The 24559-nt window shown below is 40.7% G+C and overlaps 1 protein-coding gene across 6 annotated transcripts in view; it reads right to left on the reverse strand.

The window, feature by feature from the left end:
* The window catches only part of LOC122670921 (agamous-like MADS-box protein AGL30), a 33233-nt gene extending 9158 nt beyond the window's left edge, over positions 1-24075 (reverse strand). The window contains exons 1-10 of one of the 6 annotated variants that reach the window (XM_043867958.1): positions 23961-24075; positions 23111-23296; positions 21262-21321; positions 21141-21180; positions 8393-8457; positions 8258-8273; positions 8095-8156; positions 7247-7343; positions 6789-6836; positions 6574-6701 (exon numbers count right to left, since the gene is read on the reverse strand). In XM_043867958.1, the coding sequence (XP_043723893.1) occupies positions 6574-6701; positions 6789-6836; positions 7247-7343; positions 8095-8156; positions 8258-8273; positions 8393-8457; positions 21141-21180; positions 21262-21321; positions 23111-23295 (701 nt within the window). In that variant the 5' untranslated portion in view covers position 23296; positions 23961-24075. Of the gene's footprint in view, positions 1-6573; positions 6702-6788; positions 6837-7246; positions 7344-8094; positions 8157-8257; positions 8274-8392; positions 8458-21140; positions 21181-21261; positions 21322-21903; positions 21963-23110; positions 23631-23762; positions 23788-23960 lie in introns of those variants that run through there. The other 5 variants (XM_043867959.1, XM_043867961.1, XM_043867962.1 and 2 more) reach the window with 5 other exon arrangements.
* Positions 24076-24559: the final 484 nt, after the last annotated feature.

The following is a 24559-nucleotide window of genomic DNA, read 5'->3' on the forward strand; positions in this document are numbered from 1 at the left end:
GAGGCGAAAAATGGTCGTGGGAAGTCCAATTCCTAGGCTAAATGGCTAATCATACTGAAACTACTGCTGCTGCTGCCCCTTCTACTGACATTGGTCTCACTCCGGATGAACTTCTAGCTTTCTATCGCATGCTACATGCCTCTTCAACTGCACCTGCTGCACCTTTTGGTTCTCACTTTGCTTCAGGTATTCCAGTCGGTAGTCATTGTGCATCGGTTGTCTCCAGTCCTTGGATTATAGACTTCGATGCTACTGACCACATGACTGGTTCCTCCCATGTGTTTCACCAATATTCTCCCTCTTCTGGGAAAGACACTGTTCGAGTGGCTAATGGTTCCCTTTCTCCTATATTTGGAAAGGTTTCCATTCGTGGCTCTCCTACCCTTACATTATCTTCTATTTTGCATGTTCCCTCCTTTTCTACTTATCTTCTTTCAATTAGTAGTCTTACCAAAGATTTAAACTGCAAAAATAAGCTTTTTTCCTTCTCATTGTGTCATACAGGATCTGGTGAAAGGGAACACGATTGGGGGTGGTAAGGTACATGGTGGTCTCTACTTACTCGACATGGGTCAGACTTCTCTTCCACTAGCTTTACTCCAGCCCATCAGTTACATTCAACCACGTCTCCTGATCTCCATCTATGGCATTGTCGGCTTGGCCATCCTCCCCTTAGAACTTTAGCTTTTTTATTTCGTCAGTTAGTCAAAGATTGTAAAACGGATGAGTTTTTATGTGAGGCTTGTGTCTTGGCCAAACAGACTTGTTCCAGTTATTCTCCTTTGAATAAAAGAAGTGTTTCTCCATTTGCTTTAGTTCATATTGATGTGTGGGGCCCTACCCATCGTGCTTCCATTTCTGGTCATAGATGGTTTGTTTCTTTCATAGACGATTATACTCGGACCACCTGGGTGTTATGATGCAACATAAGAGTGAGTTTTTTCACTGTTTTCAGCTCTTTATTGTATGGTTCAGACCCAATTCAATGCAACCCTAAAAATTCTGCGTAGTGATAATGGCAAAGAATACATGGTGAGTCAGTTCCAAAATTATTTGGCTGAAAATGAGATAATTCATCAGACCAGCTGTGTAGACACTCCTGCCCAGAATGAAGTGGCTGAAAGAAAGAATCATTATCTTTTGGAGGTTGCTCAGGTCATTATGTTTGCACAGCAGGTCCCTTCTCAATACTGGAGTGATGCTATCCTTATGGCTGCCTACCTGTGTTCTTGATGGTCATGCACCTACTGACATACTCCAGGTTTCTTCTTTTGTGGTGCCACCAAAAATATTTGGCTGTGTTTGTTATGCTCGCAACCATCATCCTCATGACAAGTTTTATCCTCGTGGCATTTGGTGTATCTTTTTGGGCTACTCCACTATCCATAAAGGATACAAGTGTTATCATCCTCCCACTCGGAGTACTCTGGTTACTATGGATATTGTCTTCCATGAATCCCTGGCGTATTATTCTCAACCACCTCTTCCGGGGGAGCATGATCCATGTTTTGAAGATGTGCCTGCTATACTACCGGTTCCTATTCAAGGGGAGCCATCTCCTCCAGCTCCCACTCCAGCCTCTAGTTTGGTTTCTGTTCAGAGGGAGCAGACCTGTGAGTCAGATTCCTGTTGATAAAGTCTATACCCGGATCCCTATGCACAAGGAGCAAGTTGAGACTACCACCACTACTATACCTCTTCTCCAATCGTCAGATCTTGATCCAGAGCCTGCTATACCATCTGGTAAAGATCCTTCTTTTGAATTACCTATTGCTGTTCGTAAAGGCATTAAGTCCTATACCTAACATCCCATCTCGAATGTTGTTTCTATGATTCTTTGTCTTCTTCCTATCGTGCCATTGTGTCTTCTCTTTCCTCTGTTTCTATTCCACAGAAGTAGTAGGAGGCAATTGCATATCTAAAGTGGAAAGCAGCCATGATGGAAGAGATGAAAGCCTTATCCAAAAATGAGACGTGGGAGCTAGTGGTTCTTCCTCTGGGCAAGAAACCAGTCGGCTATAAATGGGTATTTGTTGTCAAGCAGAAGATGGATGAGTCAGTAGATAGATACAAGACAAGATTTGTGGCTAAGGGGTTTACTCAAACATATGGGATCGACTACCAGGAGACCTTTGCCCGAGTTGCAAAGTTGAATACTTCAGATTTTATTGTCATATACTGTCAATCTGGGCTGGGATTTGCAACAATTGGACATAAAAAATTTCTTTCTTCATGGAGAGCCGGAAGAGGAAGTTTATATGGAGATTCCTCTAGGTTTTTCTTGTGACAAGACTCATGGGACGGTTTGCAGACTAAAGCGGGCATTATATGGGTTGAAGCAATCCCCTCAGGCTTTTGGCAAGTTCCATAAAGCCATGATCTCTGTAGGGTACAAACAGAGTAATGCTGATCACACCTTATTCATCAAGCGTTGTGGAGATAAGATCACCCTTCTTATAGTCTATGTCGATGACATAGTTGTGACCAGTAATGATGCTGATGAAGTTTCACACCTGAAGATTTTCTTGGGACGAGAATTTGAAATAAAAGATCTAGGATAGCTAAGGTACTTCCTTGGGATTGAAGTTGCCCGTTCTTTCAAAAACATTTTTCTCTCCTAAAGGAAGTATGTTCTGGACCTACTCTTAGAAACTGGTTTGTTAGGGTGTCATCCTTGTGACACTCCTTTGGAAGCTACTACTCATCTGAAAGAGAAGGATGGTGATCCTGTTGATAAGGGACGTTATCAACGATTGGTGGGAAAATTGATTTATCTCTCCCACACTAGATCGGACATCGCATTTGCAGTAGTCTGGTCAGTCAGTTCATGCATGATCCCTACTCCACTCATATGGTTGTTGTTCTTCGTATTCTCCATTACTTGAAGTCACTTCCAGGAAAAGGAATTATTTGGTCACAGCATGATCATCTTCGTATTGAGGCTTACACTGATGCTGACTGGGATGGTAATCCTGATCGAAAATATACTTCAGGTTATTGTACGTTTGTAGGAGGTAATCTTGTCACTTGACGTAGTAAGAAACAGAATATTATGGCCAGGTTCAGTGTTGAAGCAGAGTTCCGTGCCATAGCCCAAGGAATCTGTGAGTTATTGTGGCTTCAAAGTTTACTCCAGGATCTTAGTGGTTCTGTTCATCGTCCAATGATGTTGTACTGTGACAACAAAGCAACAATTAGCATTGCCCACAATCCAGTGCAGCATGATCATACCAAGCACGTGGAGATTAACACACTTTATCAAGGAGAAGTTAGAAAGTGGATAGATTTGCTTACCTTTTGTGAAGTCAGGTGATTAGCTTGTTGATGTCTTCACTGAAGGGCTGAGTGGAAAGATGTTTCATCCTAATTTAGTCAAGTTGGGCATGTGTGATATCTATGCACCAACTTGAGGGGAAGTGTTGAGTTATGTAACCTGAAAGGGTATTTTGGGATTTTCCCCCCATAGCTAGTAGAGTCGGCTATGTGGGGGTGTAATTTGTAATTCTGTCCACTCTTAGAAAGTTATAAATAAAGAGCTTGATCATCACATTGCTCATTCAAGCATTCCATTCTAATTTGTTCTGTTAACAACATGGTATCAGAGCTATAACCAATTGCCGGTTTGAGAGTCATTTTTTAGTTTTCCGGTTTCGTTTGGTTTCAATGAAGATTCTTGTATGATGAAGCATGTCTATCGTTTAGCTGCTGTTACTACTATTGAGAGTGATGGAATATTTCTGCTGTTCGAACAAGGGTTTCGTATATTGAGACAAATTGAAAATTTACTATCGTGGGTAATTGCTGCTGCTCTAAGGTTCAAAAATTTTCAGGTTCAATGGGGGTACTTGGCTGTTGATGAGTCATATACATCTATTTGTGGGTTGCTTTGATCGAAGTCCATTGTCGCTGCTGCTGTTTCCTTCGATTGCTATTGAAGATTTACTTGTGGAATCAAACTCTGGTTTGCTGCTGGTTTCCTTGGTTGTCAAACCCTAGTCGATTGCTGTTGGAGCTTTTCTGTTGCTGAAACCCCTTCTGTCTTCGATTATTGCTACCGGTGCTATGGTTTCTGATATTTGCTGGTTCGAAGGTTTGGTCGATGGAGTTGATGACTGCTTCTGCTTTTTGTTTGCTGATCTGGGTATCGATTTGCACTTGTTGAAGATAGTCACCATTGTGTCGATTATACTTGCTGATCTCTTGCAATTTGCGATTAGTTGCAAAGAAGTAGATGATGATCCATTGGTTCTCGGTAACATAGGCTGAAGACAACTTGTTTTTTCGCTGGGTATGGTTGATGCGGGTTGCAATAGCCGTGGTTTTCTTCTCTTTGCGTGAAGGTCTCAATCTCCCTCGTTCTCGCTCCAGTTGGTTTCGTGAGGAAGAAGACTTCCTCTACAAATTGCTAGAATACGATAAGTGCTTTCCATATTCCCTTATCCTTTATTTCATTATTTGAGTTTTCCATTTATACCCCTCCTATTAGCACTAAGTCCCTCATGTCCTTATTTTACTTTTCATTCCAAGATTTCCCTTTTGCCTTGGGTGGTATTTGTAATTAGATTTCATTCAAACTACAGCTATGCCATCCCTTTTTTTACTTTGAGTTATTTACCATTCTGCCATTCCCCTATTTATCTATCCAAGAGCCACTTGAAAATTCTGATTAATTACCAAATTGCCACTACTTCCTTTTGCTTATGTTTTACCTCTCTTGGGTGGATCAATGATTGGGTTTTAAGATTGGGATTACATTAGGATTGATGGATTAATTACAAATTAGCCATTATCTTGCTTTGGTGGACCCCCAATCACATCGATTTGGGATTTTATTTGCTATCATGTGGGGTGCTTTTTTTTTTTTTCTTTGATAAGTAGGTGCTTATTTTATTGGAGATTATATGTGGTTGCTCTTGATTGAAGATTAATTTATTGGGATCTTATTTGCTGGTGGTCTTGCTTATTAGATTTGTTCAGATGCCCATCCTTTGAGATGCTGACTATTGGTCTTTATTTGTTCACGTGTAATGCTACACATGAGGGGGAGATTGAAGATGTCTACTATAAGCAATCTTATGCAATTTTATTTGAGACATTTTTATGTGTTTGGGACTCAAGAGTGAGTCTGATTGTTGTTGGAGTAACTTCCTCGAGATGGGCTTTTGTGTAGCCACTGGAGCTGCACTTTAATGGGCTTTTATGTAGCCACTGCAGCTGCACTTTTACGGGCTTCTGTGTAGCCATTGGAGTTGCACTTTATCTGTCTTTGTTTGAGCAGGTTACTGCTTGCATTTTGTTGCCTTCATTGGGAAGGACGTTTGATGTAGCTGTTGGATGCTATATTTTGTTGTCTTCCTTGGAAGAGCTTTTGGTGTTGGCATGTTCATGTTGCTGTTGCTGTTGCTGATTGGTTTTGTTTGGGCTGCTATTGTTGATGGATTTATGATAATTGATTGGAGTGCTGCTTTGAGCTCGCTGGCATCTATGACTACTGCATGTGTTCAAGACTGGTGCTGCCTTTATATCTGTGTTTGTTGGTCCAATCTGGAGCTTTCCTTCGATATATGTATACTCCAGCTTGAGGGGGAGTGTTAAGATATGTAACACGATAGGGGGAGTCCCCCTACCGTGGTTGGTTTCCTTTATTGTTTTATATCTTTAGTGCTAGTTTCCTAGTCTAAGTAAGTTTCCTATTTAGGCTATAGGCTTAATTAGGTAAGAGCTATATTCCTTTTGTAATTCTGTTTTGGTTTTAATATAAATATATGTTGGCTGGTACAATAGAACATACATTCTATCACACAGCCCTTTTCTCCCATTGTTCTCTCTTCTTCTCCCTTAATCTCTTTCTATCTTCTCTCTTCTCTTTGCTAGGCACTGGTTATAGGTTCTGGGATTCTTTACAGTAATTAAAGTCAGTTTAAGTCCTAGTTTATTTTCCAAGTCTATTTTGTTTCCTAGAAGGATTAGAAATCCTTCCATGTAATTCTTATTTTTTATAAATAAAGGCTTTTTTTTTGGTTGGGGGGGGGGGGGAATTGCTAGAAGCTCTCTCGTCAGTCCCCTTTTTCCTTCATTCATCTTCTTCCTCTCTCATCTCCTTCTCAGTTCTCTCGTTTGTTAATTTGGTAGCTGTTACATTTATAGACCGAATCTTTGTAAAAAAATATTATATTTAGGCCATAAGATTTTGGGAAAATATCTTAAAAACCGACCAGTGCCTAGCAAAGAGAAGAGAGAAGATTAATTAAAGGGATATTTGAATAGAAATATTTTTATGATTGTTAAGATATTTTCCCTTAAATTTTTAAATTAGAGTAGTGTATTTTCTGACATCCACATCACATTTATAAATGCAGAATTCTAGATGTATAAAGCTAATGTAGTACAAAAGTTTTATATAAGGAGTAGGTTCCACCTTGATTTGAAACAATGTTAACTGCTTATGCTTCTAGGACTCTCCTCCCAAAAAAATCCTCCTACTTCGCAGACAACTAGACTCTGACTTTGTGCTTAGAAGGTTTTGAACTGAGTTGCAATGAACAGTTCTTTCAAGACAATCAGAAAAGTTACCTCTGAGGAAGTAAGTTCGGGTCCTCGAGCAGCATCATATGTTGATTCTCATTGTTATGAAGCCATGATATTGGTTGTGCTTGCTGCTCACTTCCCATTCCCAATGGTAAATATATCCCATTCTGAAACTGAAAAATCAGAATTTTTTAGGTAAGAACTTCCCCATGGCTGCACCGTTAAAACAATCCGAAGATAATAGCAGATCAATTAATTACCTGACTGGCACATTCTAATGTCATAAGTTGCTGCTTTCTGAAAATTTCCTGTAACCAAATATACAATGACAAATTTTTTACAACTCTTAGATCAGATCCATTCCGTCTAGGACATCTTTTTAGGTGATCTTCTCAAATATCAGATCCTTGTTTGCCACCCATGTCTATGGGACAGATAGATCAGGAGAGAGATTAGACATGTCCATAGAACTAGTAAATATCGATGTTATTTATTACCATACAGAGAAAGAATTTGGGTGTTATCATTCAAGAATACAGCTTAAGATAAACTTGTAAAGTATCAGACTTGAAAATATGGGCTGTACCTCTAAGAGTTAGAGTAATAGATTCAATAGAAATCTTTGAAATAAATAAAAATAAAATTTCATTTCCCATAGAAATACCACAAACCATCCACTCTGATAGAAAGCACCAATCACACAGAATAAATGGCATACCTTATGTGCTCGAATTCGGTCAAGCGATTCCTTGAGAGATTCTTCCAATGTCCTGAGATTTTCTAGGTGATCGGTCTTATCAGGATCAGTCCAATAACTGGAAGAAACAAAAATTAGTTTGACATTATTATATGATGGTTGTTGAGCAGAACATCATTTCCTGCAACCACCCCGCACTAGATAATTTCTTTTAAAGTGAAAGCAGCCACCTCTGTTATCTTGCTTCTACTATCTATATCACTTTATAGTAAAAAATATCTCAAAACCATTATTTACAGCTGAACCAGGAAAGGTGTACATTTCACAAAGAACATAAATACAGTTGCAGTTGCATCTATTATTACCGCAATATCAAAATCCAGAATTAATAATATGACTTTGCTTAGGCTACAAGATATCATCTAAGCTCCAACTATCTTTACCCAGATCAACCTCCATCTAAATTCATTACAATAGCTGCCTGGTTAGTATTTTGCACAACCGGTTATTTTTATCTTCCTTTTTCAAAGTTTCTCAGTTTTTTTTTTTTTTTTCAAAAGAAGACTTTGTTACCCCAAAGTAACCTTGTTGCTCACAAAACACTAGTTAGGAGGTCAACCATTTGAGTAAGGTTATGAACGAGCATGGACAAGACAAACTAAACATGGCTTGGTAGCTTTCAAGATCTAACTAGAATATACAGGATAGCTCAGTCAAGATAGGGGGAAAAAATAAAATAATGATTAAAATACAACAGCCAACTCCATTTACATAGTAAGCTCATAGAAGGCTTCAAATCTAACATCATTGTCCAAGAAAACAAAACAAAAAACCACCACACTTAATGACAGCAGGATTCAAATATGAACCTCAGCCTTTTGTGTATTTCTGACAGTTGATCTTGCAATAGTCTTGATTGATTAGTCAAATCCTGTCCAGAGAAATTTTAGCAAAATAGAAGATATTATGAACATGAATAGGCTTGAACTGGAAACAATCAAGAGCATTCTGTGACTCGTTTGTGATGCATACCTCAACCGTTTGGGTGCTGCAATAAAACAAAAAAGGAGTGGGATATCAGGTTTGTTTTAACTACAACTGGCACAAGAAAAAGCTAGGGATTTATTCAGATAGAAGAGTTCCAACTGGACTGAAATTGTAACATACCTAGTACCCAAAAAATCGAGAATATTTACTTCATGATCCAGCTTCTTAAACGTTTTCTTTAGAGCCTAGATTCTCAAAGAAAGCACAAGAGCATTTTTTAATGAACATATAGTTATGATGGTTCAAACCCAAAAAAAATATTAAAAAAAAAAGAGGGGAATTGCCTAGATCTACTAGATTGTAAAAAGAATTACAAAAACAGTAGGTACAAGTTATGTTTTACCATCACAAGTTACAATGTTGAAAAGATTTACCAAATCCCCATATGAGTAAAAATAGCTAAAAGAATAACCTAAAATACCCCCCCAACTTCCTTCTCTCTCCCTCTTCCTTCTTCTCTTTCTTTTCTTCCTCCTCCGACGAAGGAAAACCTCCGTACTCCCTCCTCCCCCTCCCTGCAACACTGTGTCACCTTCCTCCTAGCAAATCTGTCCGGAACCACCACCACCACCGCCTCTCCCACCCACCCCCTCCCTCCCTCCCTCCCTCCCTCCCTCCTCCCCTACAAACCCGCCCCACCATACTCTCATTCCTTAATAAACAATTCAATAAAAGAGAAAAAAACCAGACAAACCACAATCCCTTTCTGTCTCTCTCTCTCTCTTTCTCTCGTTACGGATTTAATTTCCTTCTCTAAGGTGCCTTTATTGAAATCATGGTTTCCATTTGTCAAATTTAAAGTCAACCGACACTTCTAAGAGCATCTTTTCGGATCCAAGGGATTTCTGTATTTTGAGTTCAGAATTTCGACCTTTGAAACTGACGGATCGCAGTGTTGTGATTAAGTTGTCGAAAATGGAAAATGATGGATTTCACAATCACAGCTTCAAAGCCATCATTCAAATCATCAGTAAGAGATGACCCCCATAACAGATTGTTAACAAAACAGGTTTGTGGAATAATGCTTGAATGATCAATGAGATCAGTCAAGCTCTCTATTTATAATAATAATAAAAGAGATTACAAGGAAAAACACTGTTCATGATACTGTTCACGTGAACAGTGTCACAGCCCTAATTATATTTCTACCCTTGCTTATAAATACATAAATAAATAAAAAATAAAACACCCAAAAGACCAGAATACCCCCATGGTATTCTGGTGTACATAATTTAACACTCCCCCTCAAGTTGGTGCAAATATATCAATCATGCCCAACTTGACTAGAATGGGATGGAACAATTTCCCAGATAATCCCTTAGTGAAGATATCAGCAACCTGATGAGCAGACTTCACAAAGGGAACACAAATCAACCCTTCTTCCAGCTTTTCCTTGATGAAATGTCTGTCCACTTCAACATGTTTAGTGCGATCATGCTGTACCGGGTTGTGTGCAATGCTGATTGCAGCTTTGTTATCACAGTACAACATCATGGGAATATGAACAGGAACACCAAGATCTTGTAGCAAGCCTTTCAACCAAAGTAACTCACAAATGCCTTGTGCCATAGCCCGAAACTCGGCTTCAGCACTAGAACGAGCCACCACATTCTGCTTCTTGCTACGCCAAGTGACCAAATTGCCACCTACAAAAGAACAATACCCAGAGATAGACTTCCGATCTGCGAACCAGCCCGATCAAGCACGGTATACGCCTCTACCGGTAGGTTACCATTAGGAGACAGAAGAATGCCTTTTCCAGGAGCTGACTTCAAGTAGTGGAGAATCCAAAAAACAGCCTCCATGTGAGAAGAATAGGGATCATGCATGAACTGACTCACAGCAACAGAAATATCTGGACGAGTGTGTGAGAGATAAATCAGCTTTCCCACTAGGCATTGGTAGCGGCCTTTATCAACAGGTTCACCCTCCTTTTCTTTGAGACGAACAGTAGCCTCCATAGGAGTATCTGAAGGGTGACATCCTAACAGACCAGTTTCAGCCAACAAGTCTAGGACATACTTCCTTTGGGAGAGAAAGATGCCTTTAGAAGATCTGGCAACCTCAATCCCAAGAAAGTACCGTAGCGGCCCTAGATCTTTAATCTCGAATTCTTGCCCAAGAAACCTCTTCAACCGGCTGATCTCATCCCCATCATTGCCTATAACCACAATGTCATCCACATACACTATAAGAACAGTGAGCTTCTCACCAGCCCTCTTTATAAAGAGAGTATGATCAGCATTACTTTGCTTGTAGCCAACAGATGTTATTGCCTTGTGGAACCGACCAAACCATGCTCGAGGTGACTGCTTCAGCCCATACAATGCTCGCTTCAATTTGCACACCTTGCCTTCATTATTGTCAGAAGAAAAACCTGGTGGAATATCCATGTATACCTCCTCACAAAGTTCCCCAATTAGGAAGGCATTCTTCACATCCAACTGTTGGAGATCCCATCCAAGATTAACTGCACACGATAGTAAAACCCGAACTGTATTCAATTTTGCAACAGGGGAAAAGTCTCCGGATAGTCAATCCCATATGTTTGGGTGAAGCCCTTTGCAACCAAACGTGCCTTATACCGATCCACAGACCCATCAATCTTTTGATTGACCACAAACACCCACTTACATCCCACTGGTTTTTTTTCCTAGAGGGAGGGTTACAAGATCCCAAGTGTTGTTTTTTCTAAAGCTCTCATTTCCTCCAACATAGCTGCCTTCCACTTTCCATTTGTATATGCTTCCTGCCAGTTTTTAGGAATAGGAACAGAAGAAAGAGAGGACACAAATGCACGAAAAGATGGAGAAAGAGAACTATAAGAAGCAAAACAAGAAATGGGATGCAGGGTGCAAGTCCTAGTACCTTTTCGATGAGCAATAGGTAGATCGGAAGGAGAGGTCTCACCACAAGGAGGAGGAGGATCTGACTCCTGGGTTGGCAATTGGATAGGTATTGGTGCCACAGTAGATTGATGCTGCCCTCTGTTGGAATGTCTCTTGTAAGTGATGATATTAGAGTTGTCAATTTTCTTCTGAAATTCACTGATGGTTCTCTGGACTGGAGTCAACTCCCCCTGACAATGATACTACCATTATTTCCTACATACTCCCCCTGTAAAGGAGTCCCTACAGATGAAGGGACAGCAGCCAAAGGAGGCTGGGCAGCAGCCAAAGGAGGAATTTTAAGGGGAGGAAACACAAGTACATCTTCACTGGAACCAGAATTCTCCCACTGAAGATGTGTAGACTGATAATAGGCAAGACTTTCATGAAAAACCACATCCATACTGACCAAAGTACGAAGAGAAGGAGGGTGGTAACACTTATAACCTTTCTGGGTTGGAGAATAACCCAAAAAAATACACCTTAACCCACGAGGATCAAATTTGCCATGAGGTTTAGTGTCTCTGGCATAACACACACAACCGAAAACTTTGGGAGGAACCACAAAGGTGGAATTCCTATGTAAAATATCGGCCGGACTACGGGAGTCAAGAACACGGGAAGGCAACCGATTAATAAGACAGGTTGCAGTAAGAATAGCATCCCCCCAATATTGGGAGGGAACATGGCGCGAAAACATCAACGCCCTGGCCACTTCCTACAAGTATCAGTTCTTCCTTTCAGCCACACCATTTTGGGCTGGGGTATCAACACAACTTGTCTGATGAACAATCCCATTCAGCAAGGTATTTCTGAAATTGAGTCTCTGTATACTCAATCCCATTATCACTTCTCAAGACTTTGAGAGTAGCATTGAACTGAGTTTTGACCATGTTATGGAAATGCTGAAAACAAGAAAAAACTTGACTTTTGGTGTATAAAAGATAAACCCATGTGTGTCTAAAATGACAATCAATAAAAGAGACAAGCCAACGGTGACCAGAAACCGAAGTCTTACGACTGGGGCCCCAAACATCAGAATGTACTAAGTGAAAAAGTGAAGAACTCCTTTTATTAGAAATAGAATAAGTTGAATGTGTCTGTTTGGCCAGAACACAAGCCTCACAAAAGAAATCGATCTTATCACAATGTTTGACCAAAGTAGGAAATAAAGATGCTAAGATGCCTAAGGGGGGGTGACCTAATCTAGAGTGCCACTGATAAATTTTAGAAGATATTAAAGAATTCTGATGTAGTGGTAGTAATGGAGGTGGAGTGAGACGTCCATCGTCAAGCAAGTACAGGCCACCATGCACTTTACCCAATCCAGTCGTCTCCCCAGAGTCCAGATCCTGAAAAACATTGTGGGAAGGAAAAAAGGTTACTTTGCAGTTAAGATCACGAGTTATATTACTAATAGAAAGAAAGTTAGTAGTAAAATTTGGAATATGTAAAACATTGGACAAAGGAAGGGAAGGAGTGCAGTTAATGATTCCTTTTCCAGAAATGGAGGAAAGGGAACCATCAGCCACCTTGACTTTGTCTTTCCCAGAGGTAGGAGAATAACGATGGAAGAGGCTAGAGGACCCGATCATGTGATCTGTAGCTCCAGAATCAATGATCCAAAGATGGGAAGCTACAGAGGCACAATGACCACCAAACGAAATACCTGACCGAGTAAAGTGTGAACCTGAAGGAGTAGACGAAGTGGCAGTAGCTGGTGTAGTAGAGGCAGCAGCAGTGGAAGACTTTAGCACACGTAGGAATGCCTGTAAATCCTCCTGAGATAGGCCAGTGTCAGTAGTAGGGGCTGCAGTGATAGACTCAGAGTGATTGGCCTTGGTTTTTGGTTTTCGCTTGGCAGCCCGTTTAGCCTCAAAGTCAGCAGGCTTCCCATGAAGTTTCCAACATTTGTCCTTGGTGTGATAAGGCTTATGACAATGCTCACAAGTTATAGTGCCGATAGTAGTACCACCCACAGAGAGAGTGCCAATCTGGTGTAGAAGGAGCCGGTGCAGTAGTCGAAGGGCTGATCCGTCGGGGACAGCAAGGTGCAACATAGCAGCTCGGCGATTTTCTTCGAGGAGACCAAGGTATAAGACTGCTCAAGTTTGGGAAAAGGGGAATGGCCCAACACTTGAACACGAATTGGGTCATACTCAACATTCAACCCAGCCAAGAAGTCATAGACCCTGATTTTATCCACATGTTTCTTATAGGCAGCCAGATTAGTAGCATTATCAGGTTGGTAATCAGAGAAGTGATCCAACTGTTGCCAAAGGTTGCGCAAAGTAGCATAATATTTAGAGATTGTTAAGTCCCCCTGAGTAGTATGAAGAACCTTCTTCCTGAGTTCATAGACCTCTGCATCATTACCAAGCTGTCCGTACGTTTCCTTGCAGGCTGACCAAACCTGAGAAGCTGTATCAAAAAGGAGGAACCCATGTGCAATGTCCGAAGTTATAGAACCAATCAAATAAGAAATGAGAACACCATTGTTGGCAAGCCAGCGAGTCAGGGCAGCAGGCATGGGAACAGTGCTATCAATGTGGCCAGTGAGACCACGGCCAGCAATAGCAAAAGAGGCTGACCGAGACCACAATAGGTAGTTGCTGCAACCAAGTTTGATGGGATTGGGCTGAAAAGTATGATAATCTGCTTTTTCATGTCCAGGTTGATTAGAAGTTGCAGTGGAATCAGCAGAGTCACCCATAGTTGCAACAAGGCTGTGGAGAATGAAAAACCAGCAATTACACCAAACCAAGAGCTGAAATCAAGGTCGAGTGGGCCAATATGAAGGGCAAAACAGCTCCCAAAAATCAGCAGCAGCAGAGAGATCCCTTCCACAGAGATCGATAATGTCGGGGTTTTGGAAGAGAACCGAAATTGGAGATCGATGTGGTGATGGGGATCCAAAAAAATTGACGAAGAAGCTTGATCGAATCTGTCCGGGAACCTGTAGAGGATGTCCTTGATGAAGAGAAGAAGCTCCAATAAAAAACAGCGACAAACAGCCCAATTCCCGAAATCGATAATGATCAGGGTTTTAGAAAACCCTAAAAAAGAGGAATCGATTGGGAGAAGGGGTCTTCAACAACCAAAAAAGGCTTGAGGGCAACTGGTCCAGATCGCAGATGAGCGTCCAATATGCAGAAAACCACCCTTGATCAATGGTAGTGGCTAGGGCTTCAAAATTCTGGAAACTCCAAAAATCGCAGACAGGAACCAGCAGCAATCGAACCAAATAAATTATCTCATAAAGGGGAAAAACAGAGGTGGGAATAGGGCAACAACTAGATCATATGATCACCTCTGTAGTGCTGCCCTTAGGAAGGGAGGAGAAGCAAAGGGGAAAAAAGGAGAGAAAAGAAATCGAGAGAAGGGGAGGAAAGAAAAAACGATAGGAAGGGGGTGGGTTTTGAAAACTTAGATCAGAGAAATTTTGGCTCTGATGCCATGTTAACAAAACAAGTTTGTGGAATAATGCTTGAATGATCAATGAGATTAGTCAAGCTCTCTATTTATAATAATAATAAAAGAGATTACAAGGGGAAATACTATTCACTACATTGTTCACATGAACAGTGTCACAGCCCTAATTACATTTCTACCCTTGCTCATAAATACATAAATAAAGAATAAATAAAACACCCAAAAGACCAGAATACCCCCATGGTATTCTGGTGTACATAATTTAACACCAGATAAAGAGGAATATCTTATCCAAATCCTTTCTAGCAGAGGAGCAGATCTTCCCTATTAAGGCAAGAACATATAAGCAAATCTTTAACATCTTTCGAATGCCTTAAAAGCAATTAAAGAGGAAGACCTATGAACACTAATCATCAAAATTTCATTATTATGGGCAAAATGAATAATAGGGGAAATGTTAAATTATGTACACCAGAATACCATGGGGGTATTCTAGTCTTTTGGATGTTTTATTTATTCTTTATTTATGTATTTATGAGCAAGGGTAGAAATGTAATTAGGGCTGTGACACTGTTCACGTGAACAGTATCGTGAATACTGTTTTTTCCCTTGTAATATGTTTTATTATTATAAATAGAGAGCTTGACTGATCTCATTGATCATTCAAGCATTATTCCACAAACCTGTTTTGTTAACATGACATCAGAGTCAAAATTTCTCTGATCTAAGTTTTCAAAACCGACCCCCTTCCTATCGTTTTTTCTTTCCTCCCCTTCTCTCGATTTCTTTTCTCTCCTTTTTTCACTTTGCTTCTCCTCCCTTCCTAAGGGCAGCACTACAGAGGTGATCATATGATCTAGTTGCTGCCCTATTCCCACCTCTGTTTTTCCCCTTTATGAGATAATTTATTTGGTTCGATTGCTGCTGGTTGCCTGGTTCATGTCTGCGATTTTTGGAGTTTCCAGAATTTTGAAGCCCTAACCACTACCATTGATCAAGGGTGGTTTTCTGCATATTGGACACACATCTGCGATTTGGACCAGCTGCCCTCAAGCCTCTTTTGGTTGTTGAAGACCCCTCCTCCCAATCGATTCCTCTTTTTCAGGGTTTTCTAAAACCCTGATCATTATCGATTTTTGGGAATTGTGCTGTTTGCTGCTGTTTTTTTATTGGAGCTTCTTCTCTTCATCAAGGACATCATCTACAAGTTCCTAGACAGATTCGATCAAGCTTCTTCATCAATTTTTTTGGATCCCCATCACCACATCGATCTCCAATTTCGGGTTCTCTTCCAGAACCCTAACTTTGTCAATCTCTGTGGAAGGGATCTCTGGTGCTGCTGATTTTTTGGGAGTTGTTTTGCCCTTCATATTGGCCTACTCGACCTTGATTTCAACTTTTGGTTTGGTGTAATTGCTGGTTTTTCATTCTCCGCAGCCTTGTTGCAACTATGGGTGACTCTGCTGATTCTACTGCAACTTCTAATCAACCTGGACATGAAAAATCAGATTATCATACTTTTCAGCCCAATCCCATCAAACTTGGTGGCAGCAACTACCTATTGTGGTCTCGGTCAGCCTCTTTTGCTATTGCTGGCCGTGGTCTCACTGGCCACATTGATGGCACTGTTCCCATGCCTGCTGCCCCAGGTGCTGCCCTGACTCGCTGGCTTGCCAACAATGGTGTTCTCATTTCTTATTTGATTGGTTCTATAACTTCGGACATTGCACATGGGTTCCTCCTTTTTGATACAGCTTCTCAGGTTTGGTCAGCCTGTAAGGAAACGTACGGACAGTTTGGTAATGATGCAGAGGTCTATGAACTCAGGAAGAAGGTTCTTCATACTACTCAGGGGGACTTGACAATCTCTAAATATTATGCTACTCTGCGCAACCTTTGGCAACAGTTGGACCACTTCTCTGATTACCAGCCTGATAATGCTACTAATCAGGCTGCCTATAAGAAATATGTGGATAAAATCAGGGTCTATGACTTCTGGCTGGGTTGAATGTTGAGTATGACCCAATTCGTGTTCAAGTGTTGGGCCATTCCCCTTTTCCCACACTTGAGCAGTCTTATGCCTTAGTCTCCTCTGAAGAAAATCACCGAGCTGCTATGTTGCACCCTGCTGTTCCTGACAAATCAGCCCTCCAGACTACTGCACCGGCTCCTTCTACACCAGTTGGCACTCTCTCTGTGGGTGGTACTACTATCCGCACCATTACTTGTGAGCATTGTCATAAGCCTTATCACACCAAGGACAAATGTTGGAAACTTTATGGGAAGCCGCTGACTTTGAGGCTAAATGGGCTGCCAAGCAAAAACCAAAAACCAAGGTCAATCACTCTGAGTCTGTCACTGCAGCCCCTACTACTGACACTGGCCTATTTCAGGAGGATTTACAGGCATTCCTGCGTGTGCTAAAGTCTTCCATTGCTGTTGCCTCTACTACACCAGTTACTGCCACTTCGTCTACTCCCTTAGGTTCACACTTTGCTCGGTCAGGTATTTCGTTTGGTGGTCATTGTGCCTCTGTAGCTTCCCATCCTTGGATCATTGATTCTGGAGCTACAGCTCACATGACTGGGTCCTCTAGCCTCTTCCATCGTTATTCTCCTACCTCTGGGAAAGACAAAGTCAAGGTGGCTGATGGTTCCCTTTCCTCCATTTCTGGAAAAGGAATCATTAACTGCACTCCTTCCCTTCCTTTGTCCAATGTTTTACATATTCCAAATTTTACTACTAACTTTCTTTCTATTAGTAATATAACTCGTGATCTTAACTGCAAAGTAACCTTTTTTCCTTCCCACAGTGTTTTTCAGGATCTGGACTCTGGGGAGACGACTGGATTGGGTAAAGTGCATGGTGGCCTGTACTTGCTTGACGATGGACGTCTCACTCCACCTCCATTACTACCACTACATCAGAATTCTTTAATATCTTCTAAAATTTATCAGTGGCACTCTAGATTAGGTCACCCCCCCTTAGGCATCTTAGCATCTTTATTTCCTACTTTGGTCAAACATTGTGATAAGACCGATTTCTTTTGTGAGGCTTGTGTTCTGGCCAAACAGACACATTCAACTTATTCTATTTCTAATAAAAGGAGTTCTTCACTTTTTCAATTAGTACATTCTGATGTTTGGGGCCCCAGTCGTAAGACTTCGGTTTCTGGTCACCGTTGGTTTGTCTCTTTTATTGATTATCATTCTAGACACATGGGTTTATCTTTTACACACCAAAGGTCAAGTTTTTTCTTGTTTTCAGAATTTCCATAACATGGTCAAAACTCAGTTCAATGCTACTCTCAAAGTCTTGAGAAGTGATAATGGGACTGAGTATACAGAGACTCAATTTCAGAAATACCTTGTTGATAATGGGATTGTTCATCAGACAAGTTGTGTTGACACCCCCACCCAAAATGGTATGGTTGCAACTCTGAAAGGAATAACCAACACTTGTTGAAAGTGGCCAGGGCGTTGATGTTTTCACACCATGTTCCCTCCCAATATTGGGGGGATGCTATTCTTACTGCAACCTATCTTATTAATCAGTTGCCTTCCCGTGTTCTTGACTCCCGCAGTCCGGCCGATATTTTACATGGGAATTCCACCTTTGTGGTTCCTCCCAAAGTTTTCGGCTGTGTGTGTTATTCCAGAGACACTAAACCTCATGGCAAATTTGATTCTCGTGGGTTAAGGTGTATTTTTTTGGGTTACTCTCCAACCCAGAAAGGTTAAAAGTGTTACCACCCTCCTTCTCATCGTACTTTGGTCAGCATGGATGTGGTCTTTCATGAAAGTCTTGCTTATTATCAGTCTACACATCTTCAGGGGGAGAATTCTGGTTCCATTGAAGATGTGCTTGTGTTTCCTCCCCTTGAAATTCCTCCTTTGGCTACTGCCCAGCCTCCTACAGCTGCTGTCCCTTCATCTGTAGGGACTCCTTTACAGGGGGAGTGGGTAGAAAATAATGGTGGTAATGATCATTGTCAGGGGGAGTTGACTCCAATCCAAAGAACCATCAGTGAATTTCAGAAGAGAATTGATAACTCTAATATCATCACCTACAAGAGAAACTCCGACAGAGGGGTAGCATCAATCTACTGTGGCACCAATACCTATCCAATTGCCGACCCAGGAGTCAGATCCTCCTCCTCATTGTGGTGAGACCTCTCCTTTCAATCTACCTATTGCTCATCGAAAAGGTACTAGGACTTGCACCCTGCATCCCATTTCTCGCTTTGTTTCTTATAGTTCTCTTTCTCCATCTTTTCGTGCATTTGTGTCCTCTCTTTCTTCTATTTCTATTCCTAAAAACTGGCAGGAAGTATATACAGATGGAAAGTGGAAGGCAGCTATGTTGGAAGAAATGAGAACTTTAGAAAAAAACAACACTTGGGATTTTGTAACCCTCTCTCCAGGAAAAAAACCAGTGGGATGTAACTGGGTGTTTGTGGTCAAACAAAAGATTTATGGGTCTGTGGATCGGTATAAGGCACGTTTGGTTGCAAAGGGCTTCACCCAAACATATGGGATTGACTATCAGGAGACTTTTGCCCCTGTTGCAAAATTGAATACAGTTCGGGTTTTACTATCGTGGGCAGTTAATCTTGGATGGGATCTCCAACAGTTGGATGTGAAGGATGCCTTCCTAATTGGGGAACTTTGTGAGGAGGTATACATGGATATTCCACCAAGTTTTTCTTCTGACAATAATGAAGGCAAGGTGTGCAAATTGAAGCGAGCATTGTATGGGCTGAAGCAGTCACCTCGAGCATGGTTTGGTCGGTTCCACAAGGCAATGACATCTGTTGGCTACAAGCAAAGTAATGCTGATCATACTCTCTTTATAAAGAGGGCTGGTGAGAAGCTCACTGTTCTTATAGTGCATGTGGATGACATTGTGGTTACAGGCAATGATTGGGATGAGATCAGCCGGTTGAAGAGGTTTCTTGGGCAGGAATTCGAGATTAAAGATCTAGAGCCGCTACGGTACTTTCTTGGGATTGAGGTTGCCAGATCTTCTAAAGGCATCTTTCTCTCCCAAAGGAAGTATGTCCTAGACTTGTTGGTTGAAACTAGTTTGTTAGGATGTCACCCTTCAGATACTCCTATGGAGGCTACTGTTTGTCTCAAAGAAAAGGAGGGTGAACCTGTTGATAAAGGCCGGTACCAACACCTAGTGGGAGAGCTGATTTATCTCTCACACACTCGTCCAGATATTGTTGTTGCTGTGAGTACTTTGAGTCAGTTCATGCATGATCCCTATTCTTCTCACATGGAGGCTGTTCTTCGGATTCTCCACTACTTGAAGTCAACTCCTGGAAAAGGCATTCTTCTGTCGCCGAATGGTAACCTATGGGTAGAGACGTATACCGATGCTGACTGGGCTGGTTCTGCAGATCGGAAGTCTATCTCTGGGTATTGTTCTTTTGTAGGTGGCAATTTGGTCACTTGGCGTAGCAAGAAGCAGAATGTGGTGGCTCGTTCTAGTGCTGAAGCCGAGTTTCGGGCTATGGCACAAGGCATTTGTGAGTTACTTTGGTTGAAAGGCTTGCTACAAGATCTTGGTGTTCCTGTTCATCTTCCCATGATGTTGTACTGTGATAACAAAGCTGCAATCAGCATTCACATAACCCGGTACAGCATGATCGCACTAAACATGTTGAAGTGGACAGACATTTCATCAAGGAAAAGCTGGAAGAAGGGTTGATTTGTGTTCCCTTTGTGAAGTCTGCTGACCAGGTTGTTGATATCTTCACTAAGGGATTATCTGGGAAATTGTTCCATCCCATTCTAGTCAAGTTGGGCATGATTGATATATTTGCACCAACTTGAGGGGGAGTGTTAAATTATGTACACCAGAAAACCATGGGGGTATTCTGGTCTTTTGGGTGTTTTTTTTTTATTTTTATTTATGTATTTATGAGCAAGGGTAGAAATGTAATTAGGATTGTGACACTGTTCACGTGAACAATGTCGTGAACAGTGTTTTTCCTTGTAATCTCTTTTATTATTATTATAAATAGAGAGCTTGACTGATCTCATTGATCATTCAAGCATTATTCCACAAACCTGTTTTGTTAACAGGAAACTATTCATTTAAAGAATGGTGGGGGATTGTAGGGGAGGAGGAGAGGGAGGGAGGGGGTGGGTGGCAGTGGTGGTGGAGGTGGTGGTGCAGGGCAAATTTGCAGGGAGGAAGGTGGGGCGGTGTTGCAGGGAGGGGAGAAGGGAGTGCAGAGGTGTTCGTCGGAGGAGGAAGAAAAGAAAGAGAAGAAGGAAGAAGGAGGGGAGACAAGGACGTCGGGGGTATTTTAGGTTATTCTTTTAGTTGTTATAGTTATTTTTACTCATATGGGGATTTGGTAAATCTTTTCAACATTGTAACTTGTGATGGTAAAACATAATTTATACCTACTATTTTTGTAATTCTTTTTACAATCTAGTAGATCTACGCAATTCCCCCTAAAAAAACCAATGGAAATCTTGTCTGTAATAGAAATAAAGAATATGATAGACAGACAGACAGACAGACAGACATACTTCGAGGCTTTCCAACTTCCTGTTACAAAGCAACGAAAAACTATTAATTACTACTTTTGCTTATATACAATTCATCCTATAAAAGCAAATAAATTCCAATTCAAAATGAAATTGAATGAACCTTTTCGCCCTTTCTTGTGGAGTTAGTTGGGCAAACTTTGCTATAACCTCTTCAATGGTACTGAAAAGGAAATGGAGAAATCCAGATTTATCAGATAACGTTTCAAAAAAATGATAAATAGAAACAATAAAACTTGGATAAAAGAACGCTGCTTGGTCGTGTGCCTCTATGCCCAGACAAAGGGTTGGCGAAATGACCACCCTACCCTACATATTGGATGCCTGGGCGTGCGCTCCCATTGGCCCCCGCGCTGGTGCAGGAGCCACATGACCAAGCAGTATTCTCTCTCCCATAAAACTTATGGTAGGCTGTAAAGAAGTTAGAGTAGACAATAAATAGAAAGGTAGTCAGTCATTCATACTTTGTGTACACATCTTTTTATCAACTTTCATAAGAGAAAGGCAAGGGGGGGGGGGAGATCGTGAAATTTGAAGTGAGAATAAATGTGGTTCTCCAGTAAGGTGATTCTATCTATGTGCTTGGAGATCTATGATAATCATCAGAAGTGTGCATCCTGAAATTTCAGTGCCATCGCTAAATGGTCAGTTTCAACGTTGATTATAGTTTAAAAGGCATGTTAGATACAGCATGACCCATCAAAACTGTATTTGAAAATGCATGGCACCAGTAAAAGTCACCTACATGACTTGGATCTGGAGCCAACCATTAGCGTATGGTGCTTGCATCAACTGAGTCAGCCCTTTACTGATGAAATGTTTCCCAAACCCTGAGTAAACCCAAGTGCAATTATTCTCCAAGTAAACAATTTTTTTTTTTTTTGGAAAATAAATACTTTACTAAAAAATAGTCTTTAATTAGGAAGCATGAGTTTCATGACTTAGCTGTAAAAAATGTAATCAAAATATTTCACATTTCTATATACACAAAGAAAGAAATACAACTAAAGAACAAGAATCATATTCTTTGTAAAATTTATAAGACAGAAAATCATGAGGTATTAGGGGAAATATAAATAGCAAACTGACATGAAATAGAATTACTTATGCTTTCATTTACTCTCATAAATTCCTTTACAATAGGAAACCACCTAAGAGGAGGGATGCAATTTCAAGAATACTACAGAAGGAAACTATTGAGGGTGTTCTTTTTATTCTCTACTCCCCTTTCTAAGGCAAAGACATTTTGATTCGCAAAAAAACTACCAAATTGGCATTCGGTAGAAAATATAAACTCCAAGGATCAGGGTTGTTGACTCTAACAGGAGAATTAGACATTCAGTTCACTTCTAACTAGATCAGAACAACATTTTTAGTCTCTGTCACTTTACGTCATTCCAGACCCAGTTCATTCTAATTCTTAATTTATGTTTCAAATGGCTATTTATCAGGTGATCTAGGGTCACTTAAGCAGTTCTTTCATCACAATGCCAAGCACTCATTCAATTCTTTCATGAACTTTTACCAATTTCAAATCACGGAGTGCAAGCAACAATTGCATTTACAGTCCCCCCCCCCCCCCCCCCCCCCAAATCAATCTCCATGTAAGGCAAATGCACAGCCACAAAACTCTGTTATGATGGTTCAGAATACTAATGTGCATTATTAGAAGCTCAATACTGGCCAAATGTAAACACAAGAAGATTTGAACTTGATAAGCAGACTACATAAGTGTGATCAGTGGCATTCCCTCTTGTAACTAATGGCAAAGAGTAAGCAAAATGATTTAGCTTTCTCCATTTCTTGTTAAAATCTGAAACCTATATATTATCAAGCAATCTGGAGGGCGGCGGCCGGCACCGGTAAGCCTGTGTAATGGACCCAATTACTAATAGCTCAAGAGAAAACATATCCGTTGGACTAAGTCTAGCAAAGAGCGAAAATTGCAGTACCTGCGTTCTCCGAGGCACAATGTAGCCTTGCCAGTTGGTGAAAACATGAGGAGGGCAATGTCTATATCACACAATATCGATAACTCCCTAGCTTTCTTCAAGATGCCAGCCCTCCTTTTCGAATACGTCACTTGCCGGCCACTGGTATTCTCCAATCTCTTTATCTTTAGCTTGACCCTCCCCATTCTAAAATTTTCACGAGAAAAATCTTAATTCCTAGTCTCTTTCCAATATATCCGGACCTTCTAATCTCCAGAAAATTAAAAGTCTCCCAGCTAAAGTTTTGTTCTTTCCTTCATGTTTTCTGCTCTAGTCCATTTACATTTGCATCAACAGAATTCCCAGAAGAATGCAACTGATGCTTCCATTCCCAAAGCTTGAATTCCCATTTGAAACACTAATCGACATCAGGAACCAAAACCAATGTCGACAAAGAATAAAGAACCAACTCAAATGCCACAAAACCCTCAGCAATTTAAACCCAAATCAGATTTAACAAAATTACCTCAAAGACAGAAACAAAAACCCTATATTGCTAAAGAGTGAAAATCAATCAAAAAATTAGGAAAAAAAAAAAAAAGGGCTACAACACGACAAACCAAACTGCAAATTACAAAACCCAGATAGGGAAAAGCCAATTAGAGATTCCAACCTTATTCAAATAGAAAGAACAATAATAATAAAAAATTAAAAAATTAAAAAAAATAGTGAAAACTACACAAATCCTCCAATCAGCAGAACGAAACAAACTCGTTGAATCCAGCAAAAAATGGAGATTTTACAGCCAATAAGAAAAAAAAGGGAAAAAAGGAAAGAATTAAAGAGATGTCTACAGAGATGTATAACTTACAAATCACGACCGGCCGAGCTGCAAAATCGGTCTTGAAAGCGAGCGAGAGAATCGGAAGGCGTCCGAAATTCTCAGACCAACCAACAAAATTTACTTTAACAAATTTAAACCGACAAAACAGAAAAAAAACCAAGGGTAATAAAGAGGGAAGAAATCTATAAGTCGATTTGGAGAACCAAGAGAATGAAAGAAACGGATTCCGAGCTCTCCGCATCCAACAATCCGAACTCATTTCAATTCAGAATCGGTAACGGTATCATTTCTTTTTTTTGGTCGAAGGTATCGGTATCATTTCAGTTCGGAATTGGCATCGATATCAATAGTCCGAACTCATTGATATGGACAGTTGGGTGTAGCAACGGTCAAGTGTCAATATCTCAACCTAGCACTGCCGCATTGCCGCACTTTAGGAATTGGAGAGGATAATAATCCTTTAACTTTCCTATACAGACTCATTGAACACGGATCTTTATCCCCTTAATTTGCTTGTCCCTCAATTTTCTCAATTCCATCTAATAGGGGGCAAAAATGATCACCCTACCCCCTGTCCAAACACACTGCCCGAAATGGGGTCCACCTCCCTTTATTAGAGGGAATTG

This window comes from Telopea speciosissima, chromosome 8 (genome assembly GCF_018873765.1).
Source record: "Telopea speciosissima isolate NSW1024214 ecotype Mountain lineage chromosome 8, Tspe_v1, whole genome shotgun sequence".
NCBI classification, from domain to species: Eukaryota; Viridiplantae; Streptophyta; class Magnoliopsida; order Proteales; family Proteaceae; genus Telopea; species Telopea speciosissima.